At 45.6% G+C, this 18,118-nt stretch overlaps 1 protein-coding gene across 1 annotated transcript; it reads left to right on the top strand.

Moving 5' to 3' along the window:
* The first annotated feature begins 371 nt into the window (after positions 1-371).
* Positions 372-3,476, top strand: LOC123395218 (regulation of nuclear pre-mRNA domain-containing protein 1A-like). The gene is made up of 7 exons (XM_045090169.1): positions 372-731; positions 1,221-1,468; positions 1,578-1,739; positions 1,828-1,984; positions 2,060-2,202; positions 2,332-2,367; positions 2,464-3,476. The coding sequence occupies exons 1-7, from the start codon at positions 656-658 to the stop codon at positions 3,178-3,180; spliced, it is 1,539 nt and encodes a 512-aa protein (XP_044946104.1). The 5' UTR covers positions 372-655; the 3' UTR covers positions 3,181-3,476.
* Positions 3,477-18,118: the final 14,642 nt, after the last annotated feature.

Below are 18,118 nucleotides of genomic sequence, written 5' to 3'. Positions count from 1 at the left end.
GTTTTTAAACATATGGTATACCATGTCAAATTTCTTTACATATAGGCATTTTTTTTTCAAATACATTCTCAATGAATGCCATGGAGACCTAACAGGTAAGCAGCTTTGTTTGTTTAAAAGAAATAAAAGAATTTACATGTTAATTCTTACATTCCCCCTTCCATTACTAAATATAAGATCTTTTGAAGATTTTATTCTAAACTACATACATACGTATGTAGTCATATTTTAGAATGCTTCATATTATAGTAAAATTTCTAAAAGATATTGTATTTGAAAATGGAGAGAGTATATTTTTATATTAATGGAGACGTGTATTTGCACGCTCGCATACTTGGTATAAACAAGTGAGAAAGAGAAGGACCGAGGAAACAGAGCAGCAGCCCGGCGGCGAGGCAGCGAAGCGCCCGAACCGATTCGAGTGACACTCCTCTTTTTTATCCTCCCTCCCTCCCAAAGTCCAAACCCTAGCCGGCTAGACCTCGCGATCCAATCCACACCTGACCCGCCCGTAGAGATTTCGGCGGCCGATGTCTCAGCCGTCGCCGCCGCGGTCTCCACGCTTCCACTCCTACTAGCAATCAGCTAGCGACCTCCCTCACAACCTACAAATCCACGACGTAGCGACGATTCGAGGGTCGGCCGGCAGGCGGCCATGAGCAGCGCGTTCAGCGAGGAGATACTGGCCGACAAGCTCGCCAAGCTCAACAACACGCAGCAGTGCATCGAAAGTATCCTTGATTTGATTTTGTAGCCCAAACCACTCGAGAGATCTGTTTGGTGATTCTGAATTTAGTGTCGAGTTGCAAATTTTCTGCGCTGAATATTCAACTTTCTGCAGAAAGAACGACCCTTTTTCTGAATTTGTCCTCCTTAGTTCTCGTGCCAATGCTATGTCTGTGTATATCCACCAACTTATTCGAAAGGATATAGCCGTGAATGGGAATAAGCACGAAGGGGGCGAGAAAGCATTTTGTGGCTTCTAAAAATTGCAAATTCTTGTCTCCATTGTATGCCCCTTCTTTTTCGTACATCACGGGAGTTCTCTGAATCTTGCTGCTTATGGTAAAACACTAAAGCCTACTTAAAAACGGTAATTTGATCTAATATCGTGATATGCATTCAAGGATTCAGGAGCATAAATCCTGTACTGTTTGTCTGTCTTAACATGTCTTACCATGATCCGGCTGTTGCCTTGACTTTTACCCTGTGGCCATTAGCGCTATCGCATTGGTGCATTTACCATCGGAAGGATGCAGAGCTAATTGTCCAGACGTGGGCCAAGCAGTTCCATAATTCTGGAAATGAACAGAAGGTCCCTTTCCTTTATCTGGCTAATGACATCCTACAGAACAGTAAGCGCAATGGTACAGAGTTTGTAGAAGAATTCTGGAAGGTGCTCCCAACGATGCTTAAAGATGTAGCTGAAAAGGGCGACGACCGTGGGAAGAAGACGGTCTCTAGGCTGGTGAGTATCATATATCTATACTTATAGTTGGTTAACTCTTGTTGCTATATGTTGTTAGGAGATAATCACAATGAGTTACTTTGATTGAAACTGCACCATTGTGTTCTAGGTTGATATATGGCAAGAAAGGAGAGTTTTTGGTTTACGTGCCGGGGGCATCAAGGATGTGATGCTTGGAACTGCCCCCCTTCCTGTATTAGATATGACCAAAAAGCGCTCTCACAGTTCATCCATCAAGATTGTTAAAAGAGATTCACGTTCTGTAAAACTGGTAAGATTTTCTCCCTGTTTACAACATTCTATATTTCGCCAGTGGATTATGGGTAGAATTTATTCTAGTCTTGCTGTTGTCTTTTCAGAGACTAGGCGTTGGAGGAACTGCAGAGAGAATTGTAACTGCGTTGCATGCTGTTCTCAGTGAACAAGCAGATGAAGATGCTGACCTGGAAAACTGCAAGACATCTATGCGTCATATTGGAAAGATGGAGAAGGATGTTGACAGTGCCTGTAGCAAAGGTACTGTTTGTTAACAGGAGTCCTCCATCTTGGCTACCTTAGCATGTTTTGTGATGTTATTCTCTCTCTCTGTAGCTGAGGATCCTCGTCGTGAGACTCTTTGCACAAAATTGAAGGATGAGGAGGCTACCATGGAAAAATGGATTGAAAAGCTCAAAGCAGTTGAAGAAAATAGAGCAGCTGTTGTGTCTGAATTGAAAGAGGCATTGCAGGAACAGGTAAGAATTATTGTTTTATCAGTAAAATTGTAATATATTTTAAGTTTTTTCATGTACATGGGTTGATACTTTGTCCATGGCTTTCAACTTTATCTTGGATATGTGTAATCTTATTATAAAGTTATTCAGGAATCTGAGTTGGAGAAGGTCCGCACTCAGTTGCAGGTAAGTTTTCCAAACATCCCAAAGCCTTTGAGGTTGATACTTGTAGCTTATCTGTAACATCTATAAATAATACTATTTTGATGTTTCTGTTGACAGTTGGCTGAAGCAATGGTAGAAGAAACAGCCAACATGCAACGGAGGCTGAACAATGAGCCAATCATTCCATCTTCCAAGCTAGCATCATCAGCAGAGCCAGGAAATTCACTCTCTAATGGGCAAGTAAAGGGCCAGCAGAAGACAGCCGCTGCTATCCTTGCGGACAAGATCGCATCGTCATCAAATTCTCAGCAGATACTCCAATCTGCACTTTCCAAGTTTGCTGCGGAAAATTCATCTGAGATACGCTCAGATAAAAGGATGAAAGTCGAACAATCCTCACAGGTCCCAAGCGTTGCGAATGCTGCTGCCTTTGTACCAATGCCGCCAATGGTCACCACAGCAGCACAGCAGCCCCAGACAATCTTGGTACAGCAAACTCCTGTGCAAGGTCAAGCTTCTGCGCCACATCCCCAATACAATATCTATCAGCCCCCTCCACAGCACTTTGTCCAGCAGCCTGGAGGTTTAATTATGGGCATGCCATACAGCATGAGCACCATGAATCCACCCCCACCTCCGCCACCGCCGCAGATGATGAACCTAGCAAGGGCACAAACACAGCCGCAACCACCTACACAGCAGATGCTTCAGCAGCAAATGCAGATGAATGTTGCGCCCCAGATGCAGTTCACGCTTCAGCAGCCTGGTGCCCCACAGTTCAGGCCTTTGCAGCCACCTCCAGGGATGCAATTTTTCCATCACCAATCTCAGTGACATTTTTGGTGACTGTCCAGCGTTAAACTGTGATAGTGTCCAGTTTAGTATACTGTTAGAGAGAAACTGACTGCTGTAGGAGATATACCATATGGTTGTTCATTCGTGAAGTTGTTTGTTGTACATGTAACTTGAGGGGGCAAAATGTTGTGACACATGAGCCGGTTTCTTGGCTCATTTTTTTGAAGGTCGTAGGTTGATATTGGGGGTCTGAGCTAATAATTATGTGTTGTGAATCGATGAAAGAGATGGCACTGAGCTAATAGTGCGTGATTCCTTGCTGATACAGAGTTAAATGATTCGTCGACTTTGTTTCCTGCTGATACAGAGTTAAATGATTTGGCGACTTTGTTTCGAACAAAATGCAGCAAAGTTTCCATTTGTTTATCTGATAAGAGAATTATTTTGTACACCTCTTGTTCCTAAATGTAAAACGTTTTGTCAGTTCAAATTAAACGGCCGAAACATCTTACATTTAGGAACAGAGGGTACTAAGGGAACTTTTGAAGCTGCTAGAAAAGGCTACTCAGCTATATATGCAACTTAAAATACTTCAACTGCTGAAATTTAGGCCATTTTTTAGAGCAACTTCAACTGGAAGACCCATTTTGTCCGTGCATATCCGTTTGGGTCATCACGAACGCAAAACTCGACCCAACGTAGCGACCTAAATGGACGCACGTTCGTTTTTTGTCCGGCCGCGACCTATTTCAGGCCTAAATTTGAGCCGCATCTGCGTCGATGCGGACACAAACGAACGCGCGCGACATCCGCCTTTCTCCTCCCCCTGACCCACCAGTCAATGACATGCAGGCCGGTCTCCTCTTCCTCTCTTCGCCCCCGCGGACACAAAACGAACGCGCGCGACATCCGCCTTTCTCCTCCCCCTGACCCACCAGTCGGTGACACGCAGGCCGGTCTCCTCTTCCTCTCTTCGCCCCCGACTCACCAGGTCGTCCCACCTCCCACTGTCGTCGTCGAGTTCTACCGACGCCGCCAGCCATGCGTCCATAGATAGGTCACCCTTCCGGTCGCCTCATCTCCCGGCGCCGCCTCCAGCTCCGCTGCCTTGCTGCCTTGTCTCGGTGGGGTGCGAGGCTCTTCACCGGCCAACTTCTTCCAGGACACCCGTAAGGTGTTCAACGGTTTGTCCGCAAGGCACAAATGAACCCCCGCGTCAAGTTCTTTTTCTACAACATTCTTTGCGATTCACATGATTCTTCATACGATGATGAGGAGATCGTGGCAGGTGCGTTGGTCGTCCATGACCATCTAAGTAGGCAGCGGCTGCTGTTTAGGGGCTCGATACCGGGGCACACGCCGACATTGAATCACAACCGGGAGAGTGACCATTTCCTACTTTGGAACGACTACTTCAAGACCCCCAACCTGCTCTTCAAACATCACATGTTTTGTGCCATTTTCGTTTGGCTAGGCATGTGTTCAACCGCATTCGGGAGGGGGTGGTGGGGTACGATAAATATTTCGAGTGCAAGACGGATGTCCTTGAAAAGATTGATGTCTCCTCTTATCAGAAATGATTGCTGCCATTCGGATGCCTGCGTACGAAGTTCCTGATGATCTCACTGGTGAGTATGTCCGGATGAGTGAGTCCACCTGCCTTGAGTCCATGTATAGGTTCTGCAAGCAGTGGCAGAGCTATGTACAACTCTGGAGGGGCTATGCCCCCCAACTTTTGACTAAATTGTAAAGAATTTTTTTGGGGAGAGCTTAGATGAGATTTTTTGGAACATTTTACACCATTAAATACACAGGTTTTAACCTTGGCTCCCCAACCATTTTCACCTAGCCCCACCACTGTGTGCAAGGCCGTCATAGCTGTGTTTGGGCCGGAGTACTTGAGAGAGCCAACCGTTGCTGATACAACAAGGTTGATTGTGATGAATGCTAGTATGGGGTTCCCGGGGATGCTTGGTAGCATAAATTGTATGCAATGGAAGTGGAAAAACTACCTTCTGCTTGGCAAGGGCAATGTAAGGGCCATGTCCGAGCTTGCACTGTCATACTTGAGGCCGTTGCTTCCTAAGATCTTTGGATTTGACATTCTTTCTTTGGCACGGCCAAATCTCACAATGATATCAATGTGCTCTAGTGCTCTTTGGTGTTTTCTTAGATGGAAGAAGGCAATTGCCTGAAGGTCAATGGCCACCACTATAACAATGGATACTATCTGGCTGACGATATCTATCGACAGTGGACTATTCTTGTCAAGGAAATCCCCAACCCTGTAGGAGAGAATAGAAAGAGATTTTCCCAAGAGCAAGAGAGTGCTAGGAAGGATGTGGAGCATGCCTTTGGCATTCTGCAATCTCGATGTGGCATTGTTCGGTATCCTGCAAGAACTTGGACCCCCAGAAACTTTGGGAGGTGATGACTTCTTGTATGAGCATGCACAACGTGATCGTAGAGGATGAGCGCCCAGAACGTCTCTACGATCAAGGGTTTGAGTTTCAGGATGACAATGTTGTGCGCAAGCATGGAGGAGCGACAAAGTTTGTACAATTCACTGAGTTTCATCATCAGATGCATGATTAGAAAACTCACATGCAGCTGTAAAATGATTTGGTTGAGCATACGTGTGTTCATGTTGGCAACCAATAGATGTATCAGCCACCTTTTCTTTCAAATATATCTAAGACAATTTAATGTTTATTTGACTTATAAACTATGATATATTTTTGTGGTTCTTGAACTATCAATAAACTATGATACATATATGGAAAAGATCAAAAAATGGCCGCAAGCCGACCGCAAAGACAAAAAATGGGTCGGCGCGTTGTGCGCACAACCAACCCAAACAAAAAAGGGGAGGACATGCCGACCCAAATGGACAAAACGCGGATAAACCACACGTTTGTTTCGGTTGCCCGGTTGGAGTTGCTCTTACTTCTCATGTTCTTAAAGTAGTTTGAACATATTTTTTAGCTGTAAAAGAGTAAAACTTTACCATACATCACTAAACTTGCACGGGAGTCATCACTAAACTTGCATGGAAGTGCAATGAGATCCATGAACCTAAGAGCAACTCCAATGCACCAACTCATTTCGTGTGCCCGTTTCCGTTTGGGTTGAAACGGTCATAAAAGTCGGCACAACACACCGACCCAAACGAACGCGCATTCGCTTTTTGTCCATCATGGGACCCATTTGGGCCATGTTTGCGTTGACGCAAACACGAAATGGTCGCGCAGGACGCCAACCTACTCCTCCCCCTAGACCGCAAGTCGGCGGCAAAACCACCAGCTTTCCCCCTCTTCCCCAAAAAACTCCAGTGTGCGCTCCCGACCATGGACGATACACCGACCCTCGCCACCGCCACCAGCCTCGCCTCCCTCGCTTCGTCCGATCTCACCTACGCCAAAGGTAAGACCTACAACACCCGCAAAACAACGGCATCGACCAAGAAGAAGGAGCTGACGCCACAGCAGCGGGTCGTGTAGTCGGGCAAGAGGAAGGAACAGAGACATGAGCAGGCCAGCAAGATCGAACCCGCATCCTCCATCGCCCTCGCGGGCGCCGCACAACAAGAGTAAAACAAGGACCACATCAATGTGGCAACGAGGGAGGCCATACTCTATGTAGGGATAAACCTAGGCCAGCACGAGCTCATCGCTGCCGCCAGCACGGGCTCGTCGACCTTTCCTTGCCCGCCACTGCCAGAGTCGCCATGCTTGTCCACCACGCCGCAGATGCCTAGCTTCCATGCCTATCCGCAAGTTTCCCGCTTCTCCAAGGACTGCTCGCTGATAGCTCACGAGTATAGTGGATCACAATAGTCTTCATGGGTAGTATTACACCCTAATTATTGATTCGACACAAGGGGATCTAACGAATATTTATCGGTCTTAGCAGTTGAGTTGTCAATTCAACTAGACGTGAGATAGCCCTCTACAATAAAAGTTTTAGTAGCACAACAAAATAGTAGTAGTAGCGGTAACGGTAACAACAACTATTTTGTAGTGATTGTAACACTAGCGGCAACAATAACAACTTAGCAAGATTTAGAATATGAAAAGCGTAGGGACGTGAACCGGTGATGGATAATGAATTAGATGACATTCATCATGTAATAGTTACATACTATAGCGACACACAACTAGCTCCACTTAATCAAAGTAATGTAGGCATGTATTCCGTATATAGTCATACTCCCTCTGTTCCGTAATATATGACGTTTAAGCTTTTCCCGTGTAAATCTCGCAACGTTACGAGAATTTTCTACTTTCCGAAAATACCCTCGCTCTCTGCAACTCCCTCGCCCTCCGCACGATTTGCTAGTGTAACCCACCCACAAAACGCAGGTCGATTCATTCCTCCCATCCCCTCTGACATCGCCGCCACCGCCAACCAACGCGCACATCGCCGCCGGCCTCCTCCCTCGCCCCACCTCTCCTCCCCTCTCGAGAGAAGAGGGAGTTTGGGCCACGATGCCAGATCCATCCAGAACCGGCCGACGACCACAACACATCGTCGTCAAAAACAGCTTCTTCCACCTCCACGAAATGTGCTCGCTCGCGCGCCGGGACAGGACCCCAGCTCACCCGTCTGCTTACTCCGATGCCAATGCCATGAGGCTTCCCCTTCTCCCACCCACGCCATGGATCCACCCTCACCTTCTCTCCCTCCCTATCCTATCCCATCTTATGCTAGGTCCACCCCTAGATCCGCAACTCCCATGACGACGTGCTCCTTCTGCAGAAGTGGAGGAGGGAGGCAGAGCTGGAGGAGGGAGGCGGAGGGGCTGCTGCTCGCTGCTGGCTGAGGATCTGGTGGTCAGAGGTGAAGGGCGGAGGGGCTGCTGCCTCGTGCTGGCTGAGGATCTGGCGGCCAGAGGTGGAGGTGGGGGTGGAAGAAGAAGACGACAGAAGGGTAACCTGGTCTTTTATCTGCTTTTTCACCTGGTCGAAAAAAAATCCTAAAACGACATATATTAAGGAACGAAAGGAGTACATGTGTGACAGCCCGTGACCGACGTTCCAGAAGATTCCCATTTTATTCCGTTTTCGCCGTGTGACTTATTTTATTTGTCGCATCATCATCGCATCATGCGCATTATCAGCATTGCATCGGCATCTCCGTTGCCGCCAGTTTTCAAAACTTGCATCCGTTGTTATTTGCTGGTTCTCTCCGTTTTCGTCGTTGACCGTTTCGAGACCAACCACACACGCACGCGGCCGCAGCATCGATAAAATATTGTGTTTAAAAGTGTGTATGAAACTTTCTGTGATTGGGTTGAAACTTGGCGTGTTGTCTTATTTAGACGTAGCTAGGCCACCTGCCAAATTTCGTCGCAATCGGAGTCCGTTTGATACCCGAACGATCGATCGTAGCCGCACCGTATTCGGTCTACCGTCGGACGTTTGTCGGTGTTTTAAAATCGCGCTGCCTGGTGCCGTTTTCCCTCTCATCCCTTCCTAGCCCCTCTGCACAGTGCACCGACCCTACGCACAACCAAGCCCGAAAACCTCCCGGAACCCGAACCCAGCGGTCGTGACCGTTGGATCCGGATCAACCCCGTTTTACCACAAACCGTCATAGGTTTGTCAACTGGACTCCCTAACCTAGCCATTTCCGACTGTCCGATCTAATCGGAAGGTCCTAATGCCCCTAAAGCTAATCCATTTGCGGCATTTAGTCCACCCCTAGTCCATTTTAGTCAAACCCTAGACCTAATCCTAAAAAATATCCTCCCAGCCACCGCCACCACTATTCTCGCTCCCGGCTCCTTCCCCAAGCTCGTGCGCCGGAGCCCGAGCGACTGATGCCTCCACCCCCGCGGCGCCGCCACTGGTAGCTCGTCGGCCGATCATCGTGGGTCGTCGGAGCACCGCCGGCCAGGTAGCCCTGCCTCGTGCCCCTCTCCTCTCTCTTTCTCTCCTCTCTGCCCCGGCCTCACCTTCCTTCTTCCCTCGTGACACGTGCAGGTCGCCCGAGGCCCTTGCCCTCGTCGAAGCTCGCCGTCGCCTTCACCTGGGACCGGACAGATCCGAAGCTCCGCAGCCCAGATCAGGCATCCATGGCCTCGTTCTGCCCCGGGCCTGGCCCTTTCGCATGAGCTCCTCCCCATGGTTGCCAGCCTTGGCGTTGACCGAGCCATGGTTGCGGCTCGTGCGCCTGCATGAATAGGATGACCCTCCCGTGGGTCAGCTCATGAGCGCCCTGCCATGGGCCTCGTGGCCTCGTCACCGACCTCTGCAACGGACGATCCAGAGAAGATTGAGGCCCACGACCCCATCGCCGTAATCCCTCTATTCGCTGTCGAGCCACCTCCAACAAGTGCATATGTCCTCTGCTTGACATGCTCGGGCAGTGCCCCTAGCGATGCTGACCCTGGCAGGTCGTGTAACCGCTGCACAATTTGGTGATGTTTTGGTGTTCTTCATTGCCAGCACCTGTTGCTCAATCCACCACCTGACCGCCCCCTCGTACTTCTTTGTGTGTACAGACGTACGGTTGTACCGAGGAGTACGCCGATGACCAGCGCCCATACCACCACATTTGTTGGATGCAAGGCCACCAAGACCGCGTGTACCACTACCATTGCGAAAACCCATGTACCACTATGCCAAGTGTACGACTTCTGCCATCAAGATCGCGATTACCACTACTTCCACGATGTCCACGACGACCAAGTACAACTACACCGCAACAAATCGATCCGCCCCGAACACACGCTTCAAACATATAACCGTTGAAACGATGTCCGTGGTCCGAATGCATGTGATGTATGAGTTGATCCGTATGCTTGCACCATATGTTAATCGTAGCACGTTGTCCCTCTTTTGCCGTGCCCCGACACATGGGAACCCGGTAACCGGGATCACCCCATCATTCTTGGCATGACACGCACGCGCTTCCAATTTGTTGCGATATCTCGTTGAGTTACCGGGATAGGAACGTTGCCGTGGCATCGCTTACGTTTTGCCGCTATGGCGACACAGGCTTTATGCCCTTCTCGCCAGTGTTTAAATAAATTGCATGCATGTTGCATTCATGGCATAATATCTTGTGTCGCATGTATGTTTTAAGCGTAGCTCCGTTTGCGATGACCTATATGTGTAAATTGCTTGTAACGACGCGTAGAATCACGTGAACCTATTTGTTTTGCTGTTTAACAACTATTTAAACGCGTTAGTTCAGATCTGGACAGAATTGTAAATTAACATGTGAGGTCGTTTCGGAGATGCTATATGTCATTTCCGACCTCATTTAAAATGCCTAGACAGGTAGTTTAATTACACTTCACCTCTTGCCATGTGTAACCACATTTAATATTGCCGTGTACCTGATCGAGATAGAACTAAATAACTCATATGTGGAGTTTCGTCAATATGCAACTCGTTGCATATTGAACTTCACTTAATGTGTAGTGTTTGATTGTCGTGAATTGCCATGCCATGTCTTGCATGTATTCACCGTTCATGCATCATATGTGATGTGCATCGTGTGGTGAATATCGTGTGTTGATGCTTGTTTCCGTTTTTCTTCGTCTCGATAGAGTTCCGCAAGCGTGTCGGACTATGAGGACCCGTTCGACTACTTCAGTTAGTCTGCTTCACGGAGTCATTCTTCTTCCAAGCGGGACCTCAGGCAAGATGACCATTTCCCCAGATACCATTACTGTCATTGCCATCCTAGTATTATCGTTTCTGTCGCCATGTCTCGTTGTCTACCACATGTTAAATATCAGCCTCTCAACAATGCCATGGAAACCTTCAACCTGTTCACAACCTAGCAAACCACTGATTGGCTATGTTACCGCTTGCTTAACCATGTGTTAGCGTTGCTAGTTGCAGGTGCAGTTGTTTCCATGTGATAACATGGGTTCCTTGTTATATCACCCTATTAAATGTATTTAATTTAATGGACCTATATACTTGGTAAAAGGTGGAAGGCTCAGCCTTTCTAGCATGGTGTTTTGTTCCAGCTTTGCCCCCTTAGTTTCGGCTACCGGTGTTATGTTCCATAATTGAGCGCTCCTAACACGATCGGGGTGGTTATGGGGACCCCCTTGATAATTCGTCTTAGATTAAAGCTGGTCTAGCAAGGCCCAACTTTGGTACTAAATTTGCCTAATAACCTAATAATAATGCATAGGGACCCGCCGGCACCCGCCGAGTAATTTAATCAACCCCCGTGCCAGTGCTCCTCATGAGTGTTGGTCCCACCTGAGCGATGTCCGGAGCCCCCTGGTCACCCAGGGTTTAGCGATCCCGATGTCTAGCTCATCCGTCGTGTCCTGAGAACGAGATATGCGGCTCCTATCGGGATCGTCGACACATCGGGCGGCCTTGCTGGATTAGTTTTACCTTTGACGAGATATCTTGTGCATTGGGATTCCAATGATGCTTTGGGTAATCTTAGATTTGAGGTTTTCCACTACGGAATCCGACGAGATCGCGAGCTTCGTGATCGAGGATTTCTATGCGGCATGTGGTAATTTGTGATGGACTAGTTGGAGCACCCGTGCAAGGTTAAATCTTTTCGGAAAGCCGTGCCCGCGGTTATGTGGCAACGTGGAAACTTTGGTTAACAATGGTTCTAGATAACTTGAAGTAAACTTAATTAAAATATGCCAACTGAGTGCATAACTGTGGCTGTCTCTTTTGTGAGTTCCTTCTCCGATCGAGGACACGGTGGGGTTATGACTGACGTAGGTAGGTGTTCAGGATCATTCATTTGATCATTAATAGTTCACGTCCGCTATGCGTAGATCATCCCCCTCTTAATTCTTGTACTCGTAAGTTAGCCACCTCATATTATGCTTAGTCGCTTGCTGCAGCCTCACCACTTAACCATACCTCACCCATTAAGCTTTGCTAGTCTTGATACCTTTGGAAATGAGATTGCTGAGTCCCCTGTGGGTCACAGTTTACTACAACACCAGTTGCAGGTACAGGTAAAGGTTACTTGACGCAAGCGCGTTGATTGTTCATTTGGAGTTGCTTCTTCTTCTTCTTCATCGATCTAGGATGGTTTCCAGGCCGGCAGCCTCGGATAGCAAGGATGGACATCGTTCTTCTTTTCTCGTTTGTTTTCGTCCATAGTCGGACCTTGCTCTTCTTCATGATGATTATGTATTGTACTGATGTGACTCTGATGTAGCTTGTGGCGAGTGTAAGCCAATTCTATATATCTCTTCTTTTCAGTACGTGTACTTGTAACGATATCCATTCTTGCGAAACGACGAGATGCGCTTCTATCCCTGACGAGGCCCTCGTGCCAAATTGAGGATAGGATTGCATCTTGGGCGTTATAACATGCTTATAATAAGAACTTGCACGACATCTTTTGTCCTACCCTCCTATGGTAGCGGGGCCATAATGAAACTAAGGGATATTAAAGCCTCCTTTTAATAGAGATCCGAAAAAAGCATTAACACATAATGAATACATGAACTCCTCAAACTATGACAATCACAGGAAATAATCCCAATTATTGTCACCTTGGGGTATGCGGGTCATGACACGTAATAGGTGCATATAACTTGCAAGATATGTTACAAACACTCTCATATTCATAGAAACATAATAGGTTCAAATTTGAAATAATGGCACTCGGGCCCTAGCGACAAGCATTAAGCATAGGAAAGTCATATCAACGTCAATCTCATAACATAGTGGATACTAGGGATCAAGTCCTATCAAAATAACTCGATTACATGATTAATCTCATCCGATCCCATCACCGTCCAGCAAGCCTACAAAGGAATTACCCAGTACCGATGGTGAGCATTGATGACCCACAATTATAGGGATCAATCATAGTCCTTTTGATAAGTAAGAGTGTCGAACCCAACGAGGAGAAGAAGGAAATGACAAGCAGTTTTCAGCAAGGCAATTTTTGCAAGCATTGAAATAGCGGTAACAAGTTGTTTGATAGCAAGATGATTGTAATAAGTAACGAGTAGAAATAGTAACAACAAGTACAACAAGGTAGCCCAATCCTTTTGTGGAAAAGGACAGGCTGGAACTGTTCTTATAATAGGCAAAGCGTTCTTTAGGGCACACAAGAATTTCATCTAGTCACTTTCCATGTAGGGTTAATTCACGTTCGGTACTTTGATAATTTGATATGTGGATGGACCGGTGATTGGGTGCTGTTCTTACTCGAACATTCCTCCCACTTATGATTAACCCTGTCGCAAGCATCCACAACTATGAGAAAAGTATTAAGAATAAATTCTAACCATAACATTAAACATATGGATCCAAATGAGCCCCTTACGGAATAGTGCATAAACCGGGGTTTAAGTTTCTGTCACTCTCGCAAACCATCATCTAATAAATAGTACACAATGTATTCCCTTAGGCCCAAAGATGGTGAAGTGTTATGTAGTCGACGTTCACATAACACCACTAAGGGAATCACGACATTCATACCATCAAAATATCGAACAAATATCAACTTCAATGACTACTTGCAACATGACTTCTCCCGTGGCCTCAAGAACAACGGTAACTACTCACAAGTGATGAACATGCTCATGATCAGAGGGGTATTAAAAAACTTACTCAATCTGAACATATGATCTCCCACCAAATAAACTACAAAGCATTAACTACAAGATGTAATCAACACTACTAGTCACCCCCACGTACCAATCTGAGGTTCCGGTACAATATCAAACACAAGAGATGAACTATGGTTTCGAGAGGAGATGGTGTTGTTGATGATGTTGATGAATATTGGTGTTAGAGCATATTTCTCCATATGTGGTTTTGGTAATTGATGGCAATCCCTATGGACTAATGGTTGCCTTAAGTTATATTCGAAGGATTTGTCCATAGGCACTTCTTGAAGTCCATCTGTTGGTGTCAAGGAGTTTATATGATGACCAAGGTGGTATTCAAGGTATTATCCAAAGATTGGTCATAAAGACACAAGGTTGATCAAGACTAAGCAAAGAGTAAATCAATATGATCAACACACAAAGTGTACAAGATGTACCGAGAGGTATCAAGTGATCCCATGGTATGGTAAGCATTGTCCATAACGCTTTTGTGCACTAACCCATGGTCCTTGTGAGAGTTCTATGTGGGTTTAGGTCTGTCTCCATGGGTTCGCGTCAAGAGGAAGATCTCATTCAACCTATGACGGATGACATCAAGTGGTGATCATCATCAAGATTGCGGTGTGCAAGTTCAAGTGGAGCATCACAAAGATATCATGCTTGAATCTTGCCGTCCATTTTGGTGGCAATGGACTTGTGAAGATGTACTGAAGAGTGGCTCACCCATAGTGAGTATGGGGGGAGCAATCAACTAGTCTTATTCAAACCAAGGAAATCAAGAAAGGTGGTCCATCTTGAGGAAGCCAAGATCATCATCATCTAGCTCAAGAGGACTAGGTGCAAGGTATAAGTTTGCCCTTGATAGGTTTTCTATTTTAGGATAGATTGCCGTACTGTCAAGGGGGGCTCTCAAGTGAGTAGCTTGATCGTATCGTTCGTTGAGAGCTCAAACCATTTGCATCCTTGCATCATATTTCTTGGTTCTTGTTTGGTGTTTATCTTTGTGAGTTTTATAGCTTATGGTCATTTTCATGACAAGCTTGAGTTCATCGAAAACGGAGTCCATATGCATCTTCTATGATGCTTTCCATGTTGGAAGTTTTGCCAGTTCTTCATTCATAGAGGTCTCACTTCTTTATATCATTGGAATTTTTTAAGTGCATGTTACTAAGATTTTATGTCACTGTTGGATAGCTCTTGGAGTTGTGAATTCAATAAGCTTGAGTTTGCTCGATTCGTAGTTCGTATGCAAAAGTTAGAGCAGTTTCAGTATCCAGCAGTAGTACCGCTCCTAGAGCGGTAGTACCGCCCCCGGAGCGGTAGTAATTTTTACTACCGCTCCCGGGCGGTAGTACCGCTCCCTCGGACATTCTGGGAGCGGTAGTACCGCTCCGAGCAGCGGTAGTACCGCTCCAGTCGGGCTGTGAGTGGGGGTAACGGTTGGATTCGTTCCCCCACTATATAAAGGAGGTCTTCTTCCCCATTGGACCTTATCCATCCATTGAGCTCGTGTTCTTCCTCCATTGTTAACCTTCTTAGAGCTTGCTAACTTTCAATCCCTCCAATGATTCTTGCTAGTTCTTGAGGGAAAAGAGAGAGGAGATCTAGATCCACATCTCCACCAATCACTTTCTCCTCTATGTGAAGGGAACCCCATGGATCTTGATCTTGGAGTTCTTTGTGAGATCCTTGTTCTTCCTCTCATATTTATTCATAGATTTTGTTGTTGTGGAGGGATTTGAGTGTGAGGGACTTGACCACTTTGTGTGTTCTTGCCATTACATTAGTTGCATCGGTTTGAGTTCTCCACGATGATACATGGAAGTGAGAAGTTGAGGAGCTTATTACCCTTGGGTACTTGGTACTCCTAGAAGCTTGGTTGTGCCTCGGAGCTCAATCATTGTGGTGTAAAGCTCCGGGCAAGCGTCGGGGTCTCCAATTAAGTTGTGGAGATGGCCCCGAGCATTTGCGGTCACCTAGAAGCCATATGCCATTGTGATGAAGCTTCTGGTGTTGTTGGGAGCCTCCAATTGAGTTGTGGAGATTGCCCCAACCTTGTTTGTACGGGTTTGGTGACCGCCCTCTAGGGTCCCTTAGTGGAATCACGACATCTTGCATTGTGCAAGGGCGTGAGGAGATTACGGTGGCATTAGTGGCATCTTGGGGAGCATTGTTCCTCCACACCGCTCCAAACAAAGATTAGCATCCGCAAGGGTGTGAACTTCGGGATACATCGTCGTCTCCGCCTACCTCGGTTATCTCTTACCCGAACCCTTTACTTATGCACTTTACTTTGTGATAGCCATATTGTTTCTTGTCATATATCTTTCTATCACTTAGTTGTTTATCTTGCTTAGCATAAGTTTTTGGTGCACATAGGTGAGCCTAGGTGTTTTAGGTTTTGTGCTTGACAAATTAAACGTTAGTTTTATTCCGCATTTGTTCAAGCCTAAACCATAATTATTTTAAAGCGCCTATTCACCCCCCTCTAGGATACATCCACCTCCTTTCAATTGGTATCAGAGCTAGGTCTCTCTTTATTAGGTTTAACCACCTAGAGAGTAAGGATGTCGACTAGGGGTTTAGGATTCTCTCACACTCTTAGTTTCGATGGCACAAATTTTGATGTTTGGGTAATTCACATGCTTAATCCCTTTAGGGTCGTGGACCCAAATTTGGAGCGTATTGTAGATATGGGTTTTTCTCCTCCAAAGGATTATCAAAATATATCTTTAGAGGATGAGAAAAACACTTATCTCAATGCTCAGGCTTCTAATGTGCTTTTTGATGCTTTGAGCAATGTAGTTATATTTCAACTCATGCCATTTCGGGATGCTCATGAGTTGTGGACAAGCTTCAAGATAAATATGGTACGTCCAAGATTTGTGGGAATGATTGTTCTCCCTCCACCTCCGGTCGTGTGGTCTTCTCAACTTCATCTACTTCACCTACATGTGGATTGCCACAAGGTAATGATATGGTGAGTAGTGGAGATCATTGCAATGATTATAGTGGGCTTATTGTTGATGATCCTTCATCACTATATTATTGCAATGCTTCATCTTTGGGCGTTAACACTTTGAGCACTCTAAATGTTTTACATGCTTGTGTTGATAGTCCGTGCATATCATGTAAAAACTGCTTGACTAAATCTCATGACGATATGCTTTCTATATCTTGTTGCCATGATAAAAATGTATCTATTTCCTCGAGTTGTTGTGCTAACTATGTAGAGGAAATCCATCACTCCCTGGAACAAGATGTGGCCTTAAATGATGCTTCAAGGGATCCCACATCATCATCTATTGTTTATCACTTTTGCCTTATGGCTAAGGCTTCAAAGGTATCTCCTACTTTGAATGTCAATATATCTCATGATGATGATGTTGATGATAATGAGGATGAGGATAAAGATGAAGAGAGTGATGATATTGCATCCTTAAAAATTAAGGGTGAAATGATTTTCAAATCTCTTTATAAGAATAAACTTGCTTGTTCCAACTTCATGGAAATCATGTCTATTGCCACCGAGGGCAAGAAATATATTGAGGAGTTGAAAGCTCATCTCGAGGAGCACGAGGCCACCATTGAGAGAATGAAGGCCATGAGCGTGATTACGCTAATGAGATCGCGAAGCTATCTCAAGCTCTTGAAAATGAACAAACCACCAAGGAATCTCTTGAGGAGATCTTTGCTCTAGAATTATCTAGATTAAAGGAATTTGATAGAGCTCTCGAGGTGGCTAATGATTTTAGAACTAAAAATGATAAGCTTGAAGTTGCACATGCTAAACTCCTTGAGGACTATGATCACCTCGAAAATGGCTCAAGGGCTATTAAGAGTTCGATCATCGAACTCACCGATTCTCATGCTCAACTTGAAGCATCATATGCTAAAGAGCTTGCCAAGTTGCCTTCTGCTCTTATAGTTAATAATGATGCTTGTGCTACTAGCTCTATTTCTTGTGAAGCATCCATTTTCAAGGAGAATGTTGATCTAAGGGCTCAACTTGAGTTGCTATCTAGCAATTATGGGAAATTGGAAGAAAGTCATGTAATGCTCACAAGATCTCATGATGATCTTCTAGTATCCCATAATGTGCTGAAATTAGCTCATGAGGCTACTACTACCAAGGTAACATCAAGTAAGCGTGATGTGGACATTAGCAGTACTTCTAGTCAAAATGCTATATTGCCATGTGCTACTCGTCGTAATTCATCTACTCATAATGTTGCTACATCTTGTGATGAATTACTTTCCTTGCCTTGTTGCTCTAACAATGAAGCTTATACTTCTTGTAGTACTTGTTTTTATACTAACCATGTAGAGGAAATTGAAGAGCTCAAGGCCCAAGTCACTTCATGAAGAAAGATTTGGAATATAGTCAGGAAGGGATGTCCACAC

This window comes from Hordeum vulgare, chromosome 5H (assembly GCF_904849725.1).
Source record: "Hordeum vulgare subsp. vulgare chromosome 5H, MorexV3_pseudomolecules_assembly, whole genome shotgun sequence".
Taxonomy (NCBI): domain Eukaryota; kingdom Viridiplantae; phylum Streptophyta; class Magnoliopsida; order Poales; family Poaceae; genus Hordeum; species Hordeum vulgare.
The sequence above is the reverse complement of the archived record's forward strand: the minus strand, read 5'-3'. Positions and strand labels throughout refer to the sequence as shown.

Coding starts and splice junctions, on each gene's coding strand:
- LOC123395218 (XM_045090169.1), top strand. CDS start 656: ATGAGCAGCGCGTTCAGCGAGGAGATACTGGCCGACAAGCTCGCCAAG. Junction 1,985..2,059: donor TGACAGTGCCTGTAGCAAAG/GTACTGTTTGTT, acceptor CTCTCTCTGTAG/CTGAGGATCCTCGTCGTGAG. Junction 2,368..2,463: donor AGGTCCGCACTCAGTTGCAG/GTAAGTTTTCCA, acceptor TTCTGTTGACAG/TTGGCTGAAGCAATGGTAGA.